The 20,217-nt window shown below is 47.4% G+C and overlaps 1 protein-coding gene across 1 annotated transcript in view; it reads right to left on the minus strand.

Moving 5' to 3' along the window:
• LOC133835161 (uncharacterized) overlaps positions 1-20,217 on the minus strand; it is a 129,681-nt gene that overhangs the window by 36,737 nt on the left and 72,727 nt on the right. The window contains 23 exon segments of the mRNA XM_062265063.1: positions 455-3,646; positions 3,776-5,365; positions 5,446-5,775; positions 6,071-6,376; positions 6,446-6,784; positions 6,855-7,487; positions 7,550-7,873; positions 7,947-8,270; positions 8,605-8,922; positions 8,993-9,319; positions 9,395-9,727; positions 9,788-10,105; positions 10,166-10,489; positions 11,081-11,395; positions 11,460-12,080; positions 12,146-14,584; positions 14,644-15,129; positions 15,381-15,563; positions 15,705-15,926; positions 16,433-17,053; positions 17,197-17,274; positions 17,332-17,400; positions 17,461-17,604. Coding sequence (XP_062121047.1) covers positions 455-3,646; positions 3,776-5,365; positions 5,446-5,775; positions 6,071-6,376; positions 6,446-6,784; positions 6,855-7,487; positions 7,550-7,873; positions 7,947-8,270; positions 8,605-8,922; positions 8,993-9,319; positions 9,395-9,727; positions 9,788-10,105; positions 10,166-10,489; positions 11,081-11,395; positions 11,460-12,080; positions 12,146-14,584; positions 14,644-15,129; positions 15,381-15,563; positions 15,705-15,926; positions 16,433-17,053; positions 17,197-17,274; positions 17,332-17,400; positions 17,461-17,604 — 13,836 coding nt within the window.

Here is a 20,217-nt window from a genome sequence, read left to right on the forward strand (position 1 = left end):
CTTTCACAAGATTAGAGTGTGCTGAGCATTTGAAAAGTTATGTACCGAGATTATATAATTACTACTAATGTTCCGAAATATTTTGTGTGCTTCGATCCAATGCGCTTTGCTGGAAAGTGAAACTGAAATACTGATAGGGCATTTATTTTGGTCAGGGGAAAATGTTTGATAAAATAATTTATATAATAATAATAGTAATTTTAAATTTAATTCACTTGAGCAGAGGGTAACCGCGGTTCAGTTTCACTTTCAATTAAAAATTGGCCCTATCAAGGCGTAAACAAAATTTACTTCTAAATTAATGTAACTTGAATTAAGCGGGTGAACAAGTGAGAACAGTGTACTAAAGGGCGTGATTGGAACAAAGTCCATTAAAGCGACCGAAAACCAAGCTGGTTTACGCCTTGAGCTAACTAACTGATTGGGTAAATAGATAAAGAAAACAGTGTCCTACCTTGCTCACGTTGACAGCCGGTGAATGGATCTCCAGTATAGCCCACATCGCAAGTGCAGATGGGTTGATGATTAGCCACATTACAACGGGCATTGAATCCGCAGGCACCCACACAGGGATCAGCGCACTTTTGTCGTATGCATGCTTTGGTGGGGGCACATTCCGGATTGATGGTACACTCTGGTCGGCAGTTTGGTGGCGTGCCAATAAATGTGGCAGCGCAGGAGCAAGCCGGATTGCCGTTGAGTTCCTTACACTCAGAGTTGGGTCCGCATGGCGAGGGTACGCAAGGATGCTCCGGTTGTACAGGCTGTGGTTTGCGTTCCTCTTGGTAACAGCGTGTAAATGGATCGCCAGTGAAGCCAGTGTTGCATGAGCACGATGGGTTGTGATTAATCACCTGACAGCGTGCGAATTGACCGCATGCGCCTGGGCACGGGTCTACGCACTTCTTCTGAATGCAAGCCGTTTGCAGCGAGCACTCTGAGCTGACAATACATTCTGGTTTGCAGGCAGGTGGTGATCCAAGCATGCCTGGTTGACAGGCACAAACGGCACCCTGGGCGGACACATGGCACAAGCTGTTGGGTCCACATGGATTTGGCTGGCATGGATCCTTAGGCACGGGTGTCTCTTGCCGGCAATGGACAAATGGATCGCCCGTATAGCCTTGTAGGCAACTGCAGATTGGTATATGATTGGACACGTCACATTGGGAGTTCTGACCACAAGTACCGGGGCAGGGATCAACACACTTCTTATTGAGACAAGCCTTATTTGGGGAACAGTCGGTGCTCAGCGTGCATTCCGGACGACAACCGGTGTAGGGATCACCCTGGTAATCGGTAAGGCAACTGCAAATGCCATCTCGGCACTCTGCATTCGCACCACAAGGCTGCAGATCGCAAGGATCCACCGGAGTGTCAGGTTGTGGTGGTGCACGTTCGATAATTTCCACACACTGGACAAATGGATCGCCAGTGAAGGCGGCACGACATGTGCAAATGGCCAGATGATTCTGTATGCGACATTCAGAGTTGATACCGCAGGAACCATCGCAAGGATCGCGACACTTTTCAGCGATGCAAGCGCGATCGGAGGCACAGTCGGTGTTGACCACGCATTCGGGACGGCAATTTGGCGGTGCTCCAATGTAGTTGGCCAGGCAAGAGCAAGAAGCTTGCTCACCGCGCACGCGGCATTCTGCATAGAGGCCGCATGGTGATGGTTGGCAAGGATTTTGTTGAGTAGGTTCTTTTTTAGGTTGTGGTTCTGGTACTGGGTAGCAGCGCGCGAAGGGATCGCCGGTCATTTCCAGAGGGCAACTACAAATTGGATTGTGATTGATCACCTCGCACTTGGCATTGTTGCCACAGATGCCGGCACAAGGATTTGCGCAACGGAACTTGTGGCACGCCTTGTTCTGTGGACACTCCGCATTTACTGTGCATTCTGGCTTGCAATTGGGTGGAGCTCCGATGAAGGTCTCCAGGCAGGAACATACGGCTAGGCCATTAGCAGCGCGGCATTTGCTGTTCGCGCCGCAAGGTGATGGATTACAAGGATCCGTAACAGGTCCTGGTGTTACTGGCTCAAAGCGTCGGCAATTTGAGAATGGGTCTCCAGTATAACCATCATTGCAGACGCAGTTGGGCACGTGATTGATGGCATAGCACTGAGCATTGGAGCCGCAGATGCCAGGGCATGGATCCTGGCACTTGTTGCGTATGCACGCTTTGTCTGTCGGACAGTCTGAGCTGAGCACGCACTCGGGTCGGCAACCTTCGTAGGGATTGCCCTGGTACTCATCGATGCATCTGCAGGCGGCGGCGCCGTTGCGTTCGATGCACTCGGCGTTAGCACCACATGGCGACGGATCACAAGGTTTCGGAGGCTCCTCTCGTTGTTGGACGCACTGCACAAATGCATTGCCTGCAAAACCAGGCGGGCAGGAGCAGGACACCGAGTGACCAATGACACGGCATTCGGAATTGGTACCACAGGAACCGGGACAGGGATCGCGACACTTGTTGTTGATGCACGCCTGCGTGGAGGGGCAATCAGGATTAATGATGCACTCGACACGACAATTGGGTGGCGCCCCAAAGAACTCGGGCAGGCATTGGCATACTGGACCCTTGTCGTCTGCCTTGCATATGGAATTGGGTCCACATGGCGTCGGAACACATGGATCACTAGGCGCTGGTGTATCAGTGTCGACCTCTTTGGGCAGTATGTTTTCAGTACAGCTCTTGAACGGATCACCAGTTGTTCCAGGTGGACAACCGCAGATGGGACTGTGATTGATGACCTCACAGCGTGCTTCAATGCCGCAGGCGCCGGCGCAAGGATCGACGCATTTCTTATTGACGCAAGCTTGCAAAGCCGAACATTCACTGGAAACAACACATTCGGGTCGGCATTGTGGCGGACTTCCTATGTAACCTTCCAGGCAGGAGCAGACAGCATGACCATTAATATCGCGACATTGACTGTTAGCTCCACATGGTGTGGGCGAGCAGGCCTTGACCTCGGGCACTGTAACGATTGGTTTCGGGCGGCAAATGGTGAATGGATCACCTTCGTATCCTTGTTGACATGAGCAAACTGGTATGTGATTGAGCACCTCGCAAATAGCATTGTTACCACAAGTGCCGGGGCACGGATCCACACATCTGTTGCGCATGCACGCCTTGTCTCTGGAACAATCGGCTGACAGTGTGCATTCCGGTCTGCAGCCCTCGAATGGATTGCCCTGATAGTTATTTTGGCAGCGGCATTCGCCGCTGAAGCAATCGGCATTCGGGCCACACGGATTTGGATTGCATGGATCGTTAGGTTGTACGGGCGTCTTCTCCTCAGGAAGCTTGCTGCAGCGTATGAATGGATCGCCGGTAAAGCCTTCAATGCAGTTGCAAATGGGCAAATGATTGAGAACATGACACTTAGCTTCAAAGCCACAGGAGCCAGGGCAAGGATCGCGACACTTTTGATTGATGCACGCTTCGTTGGGTCCGCACTCGGAGTTGAGAACGCACTGTGGGCGACAACTGGGTGGTGCGCCAATAAAGTCGGGCAGGCATGAGCAGGCAGGACTGCCACCAACAATTTGGCATTTAGAGTTCGGACCACAAGGCGAAGGTACACAAGAAGGTACGGGTGGTTGGGGTGTGGTTACATCAATAGTGATTGCTGAGGGCGAGAGAGAAAGAAATATGGTATATATCTGATGCAGCTGATATAAAACGAATCGATTAAGTATAGTGTATACAAAAACCAATTTTGAAAAGCCTTAACTATGTTTTAAGTTGAAATACTTACGTATCTTGCTGCACTGCACGAAAGGATCGCCAGTCATGCCACGCGGACATGTGCAAATGGGGCTATGATTCTTGGTGGTACAGATGGCGCGAACGCCACACGTATGCAGGCATGGATCCACGCACTTGTTAGTGACACAAGCCCGTTCCGGAGCGCATTCAGCGTTTACCACACACTCGGGTCGGCAATTGGGGGGTTGATTGACAAAGCCGGACTGGCAGGAACAAACCGCCTGGTTGTTAATGCTGCGGCAATTGCTGTTGGGGCCACAGGGCGATGGAACGCAGGGATTTACTGGCGGCGGTGGTGTGCGCGGCACAGGACGGCAGCTGAAGAACGGATCTCCACTATATCCATCAGGGCAGTTACAGTTTGGCACATGGTTATCCACTGTGCAAATAGCAAACTCGCCGCACATGTTGGCACAGGGATCAATGCACTTGAAACGCACACAAGCCTGGGCCGGACTACATTCATCATTAGTCTCGCATTCGCGTCGACAACCCCGCTGGGCATCGTAGGGATTGCCCTCGAAGCCCTCGTGGCAATAGCAGGCGCCAGCGCCGTTGCGTTCTCTGCATTCGGCATGAGGACCACAGGGGGAAGGTTCGCATGGTGATGAGTGTGGTGTAGTGGTTAATATTGGAGCCAAGGGTTGGCAGCCAAAGAGGGGATCTCCTTCGTAGCCATCAGCACAGGAGCAGACAGCATTGTGTTGCACTACCTGGCAAATGGCATTGCTGCCACATGAGCCAGGACAAGGATCCACACATCGTTCCTGCTGACAGGACAAATGATTCTGACATTCGTCGTTATTGGTACACTCGGGCCGACAGTTGGGCGGACGACCAATGTAATTCGTCTGGCAAGAGCAAGCGGCCTGTTCACCGATCTCACGGCATATAGAGTTTGGACCGCATGGTGATGGCACACATGGATTCTCTGTAGATTTGGCGACATCCTTGACACAACCTGAGATCGGATCTCCAGTCATTCCTGGCACACAGCTGCATATGGGATTATGATTGACAACTTGGCACTTGGCATTCTCTCCACAAGCACCACGGCAAGGATCAGCACACTTCTGATTGACGCATGCACGATTCTGAGCACACTCTGAGCTGACAACACATTCTGGCTTGCAGGTGGGCGGTGCTCCAATGTAACCTTCCAAGCAACTGCACACAGCATGGCTGTTTTGATCATGGCACTGACTGTTAGGTCCACAAGGTGATGGTTGACAGGGATTCTCTGGACGACGTGTTACCACTTCGATAAGGGCACATGACCGATGCGGATCTCCTTCATAACCATCAAAGCACATGCAGTTGGGTGCATGATTCAGAACACGACATTCGGCATTGATGCCACAGGCACCTGGGCATGGATCTTGACACTTGTTATTAATACATGCACGAGAACGATCGCAGTCGGCATTTTGCACACATTCTGGACGACATCCGCTGTACGGATCACCGAAATACTCTGGCTGACAAGCACAGGAGCCAGCTCCGTTGCGTTCCCGACAAATGGCATTGGCTCCACAAGGGCTGGGATTACATGGATTACGTGGCGCTTCTGTTGGAATGACTAGATTGAGGAGAAATAAGATGAGATAAAAGTAATATGTTAGTACTGCGATAAGTTTTGAATGGCCGGTTGATTTATACTTTGTTGTATAATGGCACAGCCGGCGGAGAAAGGATCTCCGGTATAACCAGGCTCGCACTGACAGTTCGGATTATGCTTGATGACCATGCATTGAGAATGCAGGCCACAGGCACCGATACATGGATTGGCACAGCGCTGGTTAATACATGCAAGATTGGCTGGGCAATCTGGACTTGTCGTGCATTCGGGTCGGCAGTTGGGTGGTCTGCCGATATAGTCGGGCAGGCAGGAGCATGCAGGTGAACCGCGTATATCGACGCATTTGGAGTTGGGCCCACAGGGTGAGGGCGCACAAGGATTACCGGGTACTTTGGGTGTTGTTTCATCCACTACATTAGCCAATAATGCCCACAGAGTAGTTGAAGTATAGTTGCAAACACATATACATTTACACATTACACAGATAGATGGAGATAGTGTAGAGAGTACATAAAGTGGAAGAGAAGTACAACATTAAGGTGAAGGATTTATATACATGCAAGAAAGAAATAGTGAGTGAGACCTTAAACCAGCTGGACAGGAGATTCTAATAAAACCGACTTAATAACTTAATCTCATAAAATTTGTTCTTGCCTTGTCCAACTGGCGTGAACCACTCAGCTTTTGAGGACTACTCATGCTTACATATAATACGTGTACATCTATTGAAGGGATCTCCGGTATAGCCTGGGGCACAGGAGCATGCAGGATAGTGATTAATGACCTGGCAACGCGCTTCCAGACCACAAGTACCTGGACACGGGTCCACGCACTTCTGATTTTGACAGTTGAGATTTTGAGCGCAATCAGAGCTAACAATGCACTCAGGCCTACAGTTAGGCGCTGAACCAGTAAAAGAAGGTTGGCAGGAGCATACGGCATGGTTGTTAATTTCACGGCATTGACTATATGGACCACAGGGTGAGGGCACGCATGGATTGACATTTACAGCTGTTGAAAGGTACGAGGTTCGGTTTACTTTGAGTATTTGCATTTGAGGGGAGTTAAGGTAAAACATACGTGGAGCGGGGAGTTGGGGTATTTCTCGGCAAGCACTTGAAGGGTTTCCAGTGTAACCGGCCAGGCAGTGACAGCTGGGCAAGTGATTAGATACACGACATTCGGCATTCAAGCCACAAACACCTGGACAGGGGTCCACGCATTTCTGATTGATACACGATCTGTCGCGGACACAATCACTGTTGACCACGCACTCAGGACGACAGCCGCTATACGGATCACCGAAATATTCTGGCAGGCAAGTGCAGGATCCGGCACCATTGCGTTCTCGACACTCGGCGTTCGGACCGCAAGGTGAAGGTATGCATGGAGTCAAACGTTCTTCGGGCACAGTAATTGCTAAGTGATGGAAGTCGAGGACAAGATTAGCTCAAGTCACACATATAATGTGGATATCTATCAGGCTTACGTTGTGGATTGCAGCCAGCAAATGGGTCACCGGAGTAACCGCTCTCGCAATTACAAACAGGCGAGTGGTTCACCACATTGCAGTAGGCATTAAAGCCACAAGATCCAGGACATGGGTCCTTGCAACGCTCATTGACGCAGGCTAAATTGGCCGGACACTCAGAGTTTTGCGTGCACTCAGGACGACAATTAGGAGCACGTCCTATGTAGTTCGGCAGGCAGGAGCAGACACCTGTTTCGCCGACAACGCGGCACTGCGAGTTTGGACCGCATGGACTTGGCACGCATGGATTTTCATTGGATTTGGGTGTCTCAGGTGCATCAGGTTGCCACGGAGCACAGCGTACGAACGGATCGCCAGTGTAGCCAGGTGGACAGGAGCAGATTGGATTGTGATTGGTCACCTTGCAGTGAGCCTCGCTCGCACAGGTGCCTGGGCATGGATCTACACAGCGTGAATTCACACAGGCCTTGTCTTGCGAGCACTCGGAACTAACCGAACACTCGGGACGACAGGCAGGTGGGGCACCAATATAGTTGGTAATGCATGAGCAGACCGCATGACCATTTACCTCACGGCACTGGCTATAAGGACCACAAGGCGATGGTCGACAAGGTTGCACTGGTGGCGCCACTAAAATATTGTTTTAACGATTACCAAACTGATCAAAAGGAAATTACTAGCAAATACTCTACATTTGGGTATTTCGCGGCAATATTGCGAGGGGTTGCCCGTGAAACCAGAGGGGCAACTGCAACTGGGTGAGTGATTGATCACGTGGCATTCGGCGGCAACGCCACAGACTCCAGGACAGGGATCGCGGCACTTGTTGTTGAGGCACGCTCGATTCTTTGAGCAGTCACTGTTGAGAACACATTCCGGACGGCACTCCGTGTACGGATCACCACTATATTCTGGCAGACAAGTGCAGGATCCGACGCCGTTACGTTCCTTGCAGAGTGCATTGGCACCACAGGGACTTGGGTTGCAGGGATTGGCAATTTCAGGCGGTACAACAACTATTATATTGTAAAGAGAGGGCAAGATTTAGAAGGCGAGAAACTCAAATACGCGATGGGGTCGAGTTCTTACTTTGGGGACTACACTCTGAGAATGGATCGCCGGCATAACTATCAAGGCAACGGCAAATGGGTCTGTGATTATTTACAAGGCATGTGGTCTGAATGCCGCAGGTGCCCACACAGGGATCTTGACAGCGTAAATTGATGCAGGCCATATTGCCGGTGCACTCAGAGTTCGATGTGCATTCCGGGCGGCAATTTGGCGCCCTACCCACATAATGTTGCAAGCATGAGCACACAGGTTGCTCATTGGCAGCCGACACCCGACATTGCGAGTTGGGACCACATGGCGATGGCACGCATGGATCAACGCGGGGACTTACAATGGGACGTTCTACATTTTACCATTCCATACCAATCAATAACACCAAATGATAACAGCATGCACCACAATAAAAGCCATATAAAAAGTTTGTACATAAAAAAGAAAGATATAGATATAGATGTATATATAGATAAAGAATCGTATGTTGAATGAGGCAATGAGATGATATAAAGTAGAGCTGCAAAATCATAGATAGGATAGTCAAACAAAGACAATTTAGCGTTGGATTTTGATTCGATAATAGGGACATGTTCGAAAATTCGATTACTAAAGAAGCCCATCGATAATTTTGCAGCTCCCAATGAAAGGATGCAACAATGATTGGTCTGTGTGGGTTTCTTACTCTGTTCGGGTAGACACCGTATAAAGGGATCACCATTAAAGCCGGGGCTGCATGAACAGATAGGATTGTGATTGACCACTCGGCATAAAGCATTTTGACCGCATGTGCCGGGGCAGGGATCTTTGCAGCGTTCGTTGATGCACGACTTATCCTGGCTGCATTCGGAACTGCTCATGCATTCTGGTCGGCAATTAGGTGGAGCACCCACATAATTGGGCACACACGAGCATACGGCATGGCCGTTCAATGCTCGACAATTGCTGTAAAGGCCGCACGGTGAGGGTTGACAAGGATTTTCGGGCACAATGGGTTCGGGATCTACATGCGAAGAGTGTGCTATTAATATGAGAATTTTGTTTGTGGTGGAGAAAAATCCCTAGAGTCTTACATCGCGGAGTTTCAGGAATAAGATGACAACCAGCGATGGGATTTCCAGTGTAGCCTGGCAGGCATTCGCAGTTGGGCGCATGATTGAAGACGGCACATTGGGCGCTGTGGCCACACATGCCTGGACAAGGATCAACGCATTTCTGGTTCACGCAGGCGCGAGATTTAGCACAGTCTGAGTTGATGACGCACTCGGGTCGGCATTCTACATAAGGATCTCCAAAGTATTCAGGCACGCACTTGCAAGCAGCGGCACGATTACGTTCCTCGCAAATAGCATTTAAGCCACAAGGACTAGGTCGACAAGGTTGAGTGGTCTCAATAGGTGCTACGAGTTTAATAGAGAACGAAACACGGGGATTTGAGTAATAATTCTTTGAGGACACAACGCGAGTAAACGTACTTTCCAGGATCTGATAACAGCCGGTAAAGGGATCGCCTGTAAAGCCGGGCTGACACATGCACACCGGTGCATGAGAGCTGACATGACATATGGCATTATTGCCACAGGATCCAATGCAGGGATCAGCACAGCGAGCATTCATACAAGCCATGCGCGCCGGACACTCGGAGTTGATGCTGCACTCGGGACGACAAGCAGGCGGACGTCCAACATAGTTGTTGATGCATGCGCAGACAGCGCCCTGGCTGGACGCTTGGCATTGCGAGTTGGGGCCACAGGGCGATGGGATGCAAGGATTAACTGGTATTATGGGGTCGGGTACCACGATTGGCTCTATAAGGATGACAAATTGTAATTCGAGCTGCCTGGCAAAGATCTTAAGGAGGAACCTACTTCTTTCGGGCAGACACTGATGGAATGGATCACCGGTGTAACCATCATAACAGCTGCATATAGGCGAGTGGTTGGTGGTGCGACAGCGCGCATTGTAACCACAAGTGCCAGGGCATGGATCGGAACATCTCTGATTGATGCAGGCCCTGTTTGATGGACATTCTGCACTAATTACACACTCGGGCTTGCAATTGGGCGGACTGCCCATGTAATCTGGCAAGCAAGCACAAACGGGACGATCTCCAATAACGTGACACGTGCTAAAGAGGCCACAGGGTGAGGGTCTGCATGGGTCTTTCGGAATTGGTAGATACATATCTATGAAAGGTCGTATAGGTATTAACTGAGGATCTGTATAGAAAAAGGGGTCCATCATACTTGAGGGTTTCTCCACGCAAGCGCGAAGTGGATTCCCTGTGAAACCGGATTCACAACTACAAACGGGTTGGTGGTGCGCAACTCGACAGATGGCATTAAAACCACAGGCATTAGCACAGGGATCTTGGCACTTCATATTGATGCAGGCCTTGCTTGTGGGGCAATCACTATTTTGTACGCATTCGGGGCGACAATTAATGTACGGATCTCCAAAGTAGTTTTGGATGCAGCTGCATGAGCCAGCACCGTTGCGTTCGCGGCAAATGGCATTCGCACCACATGGCGATGGATAGCATGGATCAGTGGGCAAATCGGGTACCACAACTGTTTGTGGTATAGGCAAATGGAAATAGCAAGCATCAGATGACGAACAAGATGTGAATAAATACAAAATAAGGAAATACAAGATAGGCTTATAAACTAGGCATATACATAGATTTACATATAATTATCAGGCAATGCGATATAGTCGGGAATAACCGACTTTAGTTACCGTGTACCTAAGACGGTCAGTGATTTAGTTTATCATATGTTTTTGGTCAGTTTATCAGTCTTTTGTTGGTGACAGTTTTTTTGAATTGACATTGCTAAGTCTTCTTCTTAATTTAGTCAGTCTCATGTATAGGTTTTTAAAAGCAGATTTCTATTTGAACTTTTGTCTGCGTCCATTTAAGTCACTTTAGTCCGGGCACAGGGTATTTAAGTGGATGAAAGAATAATGTTTGAATATGTACATAATACAAAGAACATGCATGAAATGAGTAGACCATAGACCCCTTAAAACTAAAACCCTTCTAACACCACTGAAAAGAACATACAACATTAAGGAGGCATTGTGGGCGTTTTGAAGGTAATCACAATGTTGTGATCGAACGCCAATAAGGGGATAGCAATTAATCAAAGACGGGTACTCACTTTCAATCATATTGCAACCAGTATAGGGATCACCCTGATAGTTCTCGAGACAGCTACACTTAGGCTGATGGTTTTGTGTGGTGCAGAGGGCGTTGAAACCACAAGTACCGACACAAGGATCCTCGCAACGTTGGCGTATGCATGCCCGATTTGAAGGACAATCCTGATGAATGACGCACTCGGGTCGGCAGTTTGGCGGAGCACCAAACATGCCAGCCAAGCAAGAGCATTCTGCACGATTATTCACATCGCGGCATTTGGCATTAGGTCCACAAGGGTTGGGCAGGCAGGGATTTACCGCAGGACGTGGTTCAGCTAATCAATAAAAAAATATTAAAACTAAGACAACGAAGCGAGTAGTGAATACTTTAAAACTTACGTTTTGGTACACATTGCTCGAATGGATCGCCGACATAATTCTTGGGACAGGTGCAAATGGGGTTGTGGTTGTTCACTTGACACTTGGCATTGAAGCCGCACGTGCCACTGCAAGGATCAGCGCACTTTTGATTGATACAAGCCAAATTTTGGGCACATTCTGCGCTAACCACACACTCCGGTCGGCATGTGGGCGGAGCACCGAAGTAGCCAACCTTGCAGCTGCACGTCGGATGTCCCTCGACTGTTCGGCATATGCTGTTCGGTCCACATGGATTCGGTTCACACACACTAATTGGTCCAATCGGAGTGCGTTTGCAGCCCACGAAGGGATCACCTTCGAATCCACGAGTACAACTGCAGGTGGGCAAATGATTGACGACTGCACACTCGGCATTTGCGCCACAAGCACCCGTGCAAGGATTGCGACAATGCTGCTTAATGCATGCCAAAGACGAAGGACACTCGGAATTGTAGATACATTCAGGACGACAGCCAGTGCTATACGGATCTCCAAAGTAAGGCTCAATACAGCTGCAACGGGCGGCATCATTGTGTGGTGTGCAGACCGCATTCTCCGCGCATGGATTGGGATAGCAAGGATTGCGTTGATCACTGGGTTCTGTGGATTTAAAAGCAACTTAAATATGGCATATTCAATTTAAAAAAAAATGGTTAAAAACTCACTGTCTTTGATGACTTTGGAGCAGCCGACGAAGGCGTCTCCCTCGAAGCCTTGATCGCAACTACAGTGCGCCGAATGGGCCACAACTGTGCAGCGAGCATTGTGTCCACATGCATTGGCGCATGGGTTCTGACACTTCTCGTGTATGCACGCTTTGTCAGCGGGACACTCGCTACTGAGCGTACACTCTGGACGACAGTAGGGAGGGCTTCCGATGTAGTTAGCAACGCAAGAGCAGACGGGTCGGTTTTGTTTGATCTGGCAGATTGAGTTGGGTCCGCAAGGCGAAGGTACGCAGGGATTGCCTGGGGTCTTGCCATCTGGCGGCAGATCGGGTATGCGTGAGCAAGCGACAAATGGATCACCCTCATGATTGGGTTCGCAAGAGCAGATTGGATTGTGATTAAGCACCTCGCAACGGGCACCAATGCCACAGGTATCTGGGCAGGGATCTGCACAGCGATTGTTGATGCAAGCCTGGCTTGGAGCACACTCAGAACTAACCACGCACTCGGGTTGGCAGACGGGTGGTGCGCCCTTGAAGTTGGGTAGACAGGAGCAGGCGGCATAACCATCGGCTGAGGCCAAGCAACGTGAGTTGGGACCGCAAGGCGACGGTTCGCAGGGATTTTTCGATGGCGTTGGTGGTGGCAGGTAATATGGATTACAGGCCAAGAAGGCATCACCACTGTAACCCTCGGCACAGACACACACTGGCGCATGATTCACAACACGACAGAGGGCATTAATGCCACAAATACCCACACAAGCGTCCACGCACTTGGAGTTTACACAAGATTTGTCTGCGGTACAGTCGCTGTTGAGGACGCACTCGGGGCGACAGCCGAGGTAGGCATTACCAAAGTAACCCTTGCGACAAACGCAGGCTAAGCCGCCACTTTGACGCTTGCACTCGGCATTGGGACCGCACTGCAGCTTAGCACAGCTGGGCGAAGGCGTCGGAACAATGGGTGAGGGCGGTGAGCATTGTTCATATGGGTTACCATAAAGTCCTTGAGGACAAGCACAAACTGGATTATGCTCGTAGACGCGGCAGACGGCATTACGGCCACACGAACCGGGGCAGGGATCCAAACAACGTTGACCCAAACAGGCGCGATCGAAGGGACAGTCTGAGTTAGCAACGCACTCCGGTCGGCAGCGGGGATTCTGTTGAGCATCCGGACCAAAGCAGGGATCGCAGAGAGCGACCCCGTCACCAAAGACGGAGCACACATCGTGGGGTCCACAAGGTGAGGGAGCGCAAGGATCACGCGAAACATTCTTCAATATGCCAATGGGTACACACTGGAGGAAGGCATCACCAGCGAAGCCATCGAGACAGTGGCAGACTGGCGTATGCTGGCGCACATTACAGATGGCATTAATGCCACAGATGGTACCGGCACACGGATCAACGCACTTGTGATTGATGCAGGAGAGTGGGTCGCCACAGTCAGAGTTGATATCGCATTCGGGCTGGCAGCCAGACTGTGGATCACCCAGATAGCCAGGCAAACAGGAGCAGACAGCACGATTGTTGAGCAACTTGCATTCACTATTCAAGCCACATGGACTGGGCACACAAGGATTGGCCTTAGGTTGATCCAAGGCAAAGCAGCGTATACCAGGGTTACCAGTTAGTCCGGCATTGCAAGAGCAAACTGGATGATGTTGCTCCACGCGACAGTTGGCACCATGACCGCAAGCTCCAGGGCATGGATCGTAGCAACGGAAGCCCATGCAAGCCTTACTTTGTGGACAATCGGCATCCACTTGACACTCGTAGCCATGGCAGCCAGTAAGCGACGTTGGATCTCCAGATAAACCTTCGGGACAAACACAAGCAGTTTGACCATCGCCAGCGACGACGCAGTTGGCGTTGGGTCCACATGGATTGGGATCACAAACGGTACGGCTGGGTTCGCGACAGCCTTGATAAGCATCGCCCACATAACCAGGGCGGCAGTAGCACTCCTCTCGGTTTTCGGCTACATAGCAGTCGGCATTACGTCCACAAGGTCCAGGCTGGCATAACTCAACCGTATGTTCCGTTGGCTTGTCACAACTTCTGAAAGGATTGCCGACTTTATTGTCTGGACAATAGCAGACCGGTTGACGCGAAGAATCACAAATGGCACCAGTGCCACAAGGATTGGGTTCGCACGGGTTGATAGGCTCAACACAGCCACGTATGGTATTGGGGCTCTCCACATATCCAGGCAAGCACGTACACTTGGAGAATCCATTACTCAGCACGGAGCACTGAGTGTTTGGACCGCATGGAGAAGGATCGCAGGGATTTGAGGGCAGCTCACAGGCAATAAGCGGTGGTTGACCCTCGTACTCCGGTAAGCAGAAGCAAACAGGAGCGCCATTTACGCGACGACAGCCAGAGTTGGGTCCGCATGGATTTGGTGTACATTCATCGCCCTCAGGTACTGCAAATGATTGAGTATTAATATCGAATTTCGACGCAGAATTAGAGGGTTACACTTACTGCAATTCTTGAACGGATTGCCAGTGAGTCCTTTGGGACAGAAGCAGATGGGATTGCCATTGTCCAGTTCGCACAGTGCATTAAGACCACAAGGATTGGGTTCACAAGGATTCTGTGGTGGACTGCAGCCCACCTCGGGGTTTCCGTTGTATCCAGGTGGACACTTGCAGATGCCGCGATGATTTATCACATCGCAAAGGGCAAATGCGCCGCATTGACAAGGCGAGGTGCACTTGCCATTGAGACATGCCTGACTGGCATCACATTCCGAATCCGAGCGACAGCCCAGAGACTGTTGGCACAAGACATAGGCGTTGCCCTGGTAGCCCGGCAGGCAGCGACAATCGATTCCATGATTGACGGGTACACATTCGGCATTCTCGCCACATGAATCCTCTTGGCAAGGATTAATGCAGCGACGATTGAGACGATCGCAGAGCTTGTTCGGTGGACAATCCTCATTGTATTGGCATACATGGGTGCGTGCTATTTTTTGGGTTATCGTGCAGTTGTTGTTGTTGTACGAGTATGTATGATACAGATTCATTTGTTGTTGTCGGATTTATACATGTGATGTGGCAGGTGTTCGAGGAGTTTGTACAGTGTATAAAACAGAAGAGAGAGAGAAAGAAAGTTTGTTTTGGGGAACATTTTGTGGTTGATTAGCAAGAGAGGATTATTTAAGAATTAAAACAAGACTGTGCAACAAAGTGCATTCTATTAATTGATGTACTAACCTGGCTGACAGCCAACAAATCCATTGCCCTGATAACCATCCGCACAGCTACAATCAGCCGCGTGATTCGTGTTGATGCAGACCGCATTCTGAGCACATGGATCATGTGCATCGCAAGGATGTACACAACGCTCATTGATGCAGGCTTCTGTCACTCCACAATCCGAGTTGTCAGTACATTCGACTGTATAGATACAAGATATGTCGATTATTTAAAGAAAATGAAATAGTACAACATTGAAAAAAATATTAAAATTTGTTGCTAGTTGCAGTTAAATTTTATGGACTTGATGAATTTGTTGATTAATCTGGTTAAGTTGCTTACTTGCGTTATCAGTGGGCACACACTTGACCATTGGATTACCCTCATGTCCTTGTGGGCAACTGCAAATGGGTCGATGACTCTTTGCCGTACACTTGGCACTTGGCGCACAGACCTTGGCAAATTCGCAGGGATCTTGACACAGACCCATGTAGCATGCCTCACTTTCAATGCAATCGTTATTTGATTGACAAGGCTCTTGTGTTTTGGATGTGCCCGATGGTTCTACTTGTTATAAATTAATCGGTTAGTTAGCAGTCAAATTAATTTGTCGATTATTTGGTTAAAAGTAACGTAACGCATGATGCCAATGTAAATATGTTAAGGCTTATATGCAGAGGACTGTGTTACGAGGATCATAATTATATACAGACTCTTAGTATAGTATAAAGGGTATGCCCTTGCAGAAGCAATGAAAGTATGACAACAGCATGAAAGTGTAAAATATTTTGGAAAAATAATTAAGAATAATTTTCATATTTCCTTAATACATCTGCAGGGACATTCATCCTTCGGCAATCCGAAGCTGCCTTCTTGGTCAATTCAATTTTAATAAATTATATTTTACAAGTTTGCGAATGCATAATTGTCACTTTGGTACTTATTAATGTATGCGAGGATTAAACAATACATATTTATATATTTACAAATTTATGAGCAAGATGCACATTTTAAGTAGTCAAAGTGACAGCATAGCTAAGTTTTGTGTGCAGCCGACTGTGTGTGTATACCTTTCTTTTGGCAACGCCCCAGCTTACAGTGTTCGCTAGGAGCACAGTTAGTATCTACTGTACATGGGTTAATAATTGTGATATCTGTTGCTGTCGCCGGTGGTGGTGCAGTGGTTGCGACGGTGCCGCCGTTTGTGGTTTGCATCGTGAATATATTATCCATTTCGGTGGTTGTACCCGGACGAGTGGGTAACTCTGTAGGCCACGTTGTGGTACTACTCATCGTTGTCGTCTCTGGGATCTCATTCGAGGTATCCAGACGAGTGGTTTTCATTTTTGGCGTTGTAGTCCGCCGAATACCAGAATCTTTGCTGCTCACTGTGGTTGTTGTGATCATTGGTCCTGGTGTCGGTGTATCGGTTATATTATTTTCACCATCCCGATAACCTTTCGTGTGTCCCGACTTAATCGTTGTAGTCTCAATTGTCGTGGTACTAGCTGTGGTTGTGGTGGGGTTAGTAGCGGTAGTAATGATTGTGCTCTTTTCAGTGCTAGAAGAAGTTGTGCTTGTTCTTGTTGTGGTTGTGGTTGTTGTAGGGTTTGTTGATGTTGCTGTAGTTGTTGTTGTTGTAGTTTTCGCTGTGATTGGCTTGGTAGTACTAGTTGTTATTGTTACATTAGCTAGGGAGAGACGATATATTTACATGGGTAAAGGGTGGTTATTTTATATACACATAATATATACACTTGTGTGTTAGTGCTCAGCTTGATTGATTAATTGAATGATTACTGTATACCCAAATTGATTCAAAACTTGAACTAACCTTTGATACATGCGCCAGTTGTTGGGTCACACTTGGCGCCTGGTGGACAGTGATCGCAGCCAGGAGTGCGACCAGTGCCTGTAATTGATATTATTACTATCCGAGACTATCTTTAAAATTTTCACTTTAACTTACTGTCGCGACAGTTGCATCCGTCACACTCAAAACCTCTACGACAATCAGATTTACGTTGGCATTCGCATACTAAAAGTGCACAGTTTACATGTGAATGATCTTCATTATTGCATATGTTTTAGAACCCACCTTGAGAACAGCTGGGAGAGTGGGCAACCACGCGACAATCCTCACTGCGGCTGCAGGGATTTGCATGAGCACATGGATCCACACAGAGCGCATTGATGCACGCTTGTTGCGAGGGACATTCATCACTTGAAGCACAACCGATTTCTGTTTGTTGCAATTGGAGGGGAAATAATGTTATGCAGAAAATTGTTCGCATTAGTTTAAAGTTTTAACAGCGTTTTGCTTTCATTGCAATATTTTGTTTAATTCATTCAATTTGTTTGCATTTGTGTAAGAATCCTGTTTTAAGGTAGTTTTTCTTTGAGTTCTTTTCAATGCTGTTAGTATAGAATATTGATTGCTTTCCTGTATGCTTCTAATGCTAACAAGCTTATATCAGAGTATTGTTGATTTATTTCTATAAATACTATTGTTATTATTATTGTTGTTGCTATTGTAGTTATCGCAATACAACCAATACACATGCAAGCAAGCAATTAGGATACGACTATATCTTGGGGTTAGTGCAGTTTTTTTAAATATCCTTAAAATATATAAAAATACAATCACCAATTAGTACCATTTACTAGATCATGCAGTTGGTTAGTCATATAGACATATAAATATATAAAACTTACAAAACACTTTTATATTGTTCACATAGTTGGAATTATGTACAGATATAAATTCATATGTACTAAATACAACAAAAATCAACACAAATTTGAAATATCAATATAAAACACAGAGATAATGAAGGATCGCGCTGGCCATAACATGCACATCGAGCACATTCAAGAGACATTCAAGATGATCAAGGTGGTTGATGATGTACAGAAGAACATTGGATGATTATACACGAAAACGAATACGAATACGAGTACAAGTAAACAAGTAATTGCAGTAGGCAGGCAGGCAAAATAAGCAGGCAAACTAATATGAAGAAACACACGTGGATAGAGCTTTTTTCACTCAATGCTCCTTTGGTATTCGAGCACATTTAGTCTGGGAATACATTCCCAAAAAAAGTGGTGGTTCTTGGTGATGGCGTTTCGGTACGGTAGTAGAGTGGGTGGTGGATTTGGTGGGTGCAGGCAGAATGACAGCAGAGGAGCCATTGATAAGACGACGGGGAAGAATAATATAGAAAAATTCGAAGCGCGTGATGCCTTCGAAGGCATGCAGAGTACACATGGGTGTTGCATTGCAAGGAACAGAACAGAGGGAGAACATTACAATAAAATAAAAGACATGCACGTGCCAGCCATATCAATAGGCTGGTCTGTAATGGTCATAGGTTGAAGGTGTAGGTATGATGACAGATCCACAAAAAAAGAGAGACGAAGTGATGGAAAGAGAAGATAGGACAAAATGAGACATCATATATCATATTGAAGTTGGCTTCTACATATTGCCAGATGCATTTGGCGATTAAAGTAGTTGGCGCCACGGATGCCAAAAAGAGAGTTTCTTTCACCGCAACCCTGTGGTTCTTTTTTGCAATTCATTCAATTTATAGAGAACACGTGGATCGATAATAATGACTTAACATTTACATTTCACTGCTTTAGTTACCTGCATTTATAGAGCAACCGGGTTTATTTACATCTGCGGCGTTATCACAATAGCACAATGTGGTGTGGTTCAATGTACGACAAACAGTGAAATTTTGAACATTACAAAGCTTTTCGTAATATTCACACGGTCTAATGCAATTTGCTTTCACACACAACTCTTCGTCCGAGCAATCGTCATTTAAAGTACACATTGGCAAGAATTCTGTCATAGTCTTTTCTGTAATGGTTTCAGTGACATTTGGCAAACCAATTGAAATAAGTGTACCCTCAGTTGTAGTTGATTCTATCAATGTGTGTCCAGTCGTCGGTATTATTGTAACCCCACTGGTTGTTGTCTCACCAGGATAACCCATAGATGTATAAAAGAAAGGAGTCATTGAAGTGCTAGGAGCTGATGTTGTTCCGAGAGTCGAAATTTTAGAAGAAATCAGTTCAGTTGATGCATCTTGTGGTGATTCCGAAAGTGGTTGCTTAGTTATTGCATAAGTTGTGCTAGTGAGATCAGGGTTAGATGTCGGTTGAGTATCAAATGGAAGCATTGTCACAGTTGGTGTAGTCTTCGGTTCATTAGTTGTTGGAAAGCTAGAAGTTTTAAGAGACGTGGGTACTGATGTTGAAGTGTATGGAGAACTTTCTGAAATTCCTCCCATGGTAGTTTCTTCAGGACGGAAACTTTCCGTAGAATCGAAGGAAGATCTTTCAGTTGTACGAATGGGTTGAGTTGTTGTTTTAACAAAAATTGGTTTTCTGGAAGGTTCTTCGGAAAACAAACCTTCTGTAGTACCAGGGAATACAGAACTTTCCGTTGTAATAATATATTGAGTTGTGGGTACCTCAGGGATTAGTTTTACTGTAGTACCTTCAGAAAATGAACTTTCTGTAGTACCAGAGAAAAATCTTTCAGAAGTACTAATTGATTGAGTAGTGGACACATCAGGGATTAGTTTAATAGTTGTTCGCTCAGAAAGTGGACTTTCTGTAGAACCAGGGGAGGAAGAAGTTTCTGTTGTAATAGAAGATTCAGTCGTAGGTAACTTAGGGATGTGTTGCAATGTAGTTGCTTCAGTGAATTGACTTTCTGTAGTACCAGAGAAAGATCTCTCTGTTGTGGCAATTGATTGAGTTGTGGGTGCCTCAGGGATTTGTTTTATTGTAGTTTCTTCAGAGAATGAACTTTGTGTAGTACGAGAAGGGGATCTCT

The sequence above is a fragment of the Drosophila sulfurigaster genome, chromosome 2L (assembly GCF_023558435.1).
Source record: "Drosophila sulfurigaster albostrigata strain 15112-1811.04 chromosome 2L, ASM2355843v2, whole genome shotgun sequence".
NCBI classification, from domain to species: domain Eukaryota; kingdom Metazoa; phylum Arthropoda; class Insecta; order Diptera; family Drosophilidae; genus Drosophila; species Drosophila sulfurigaster.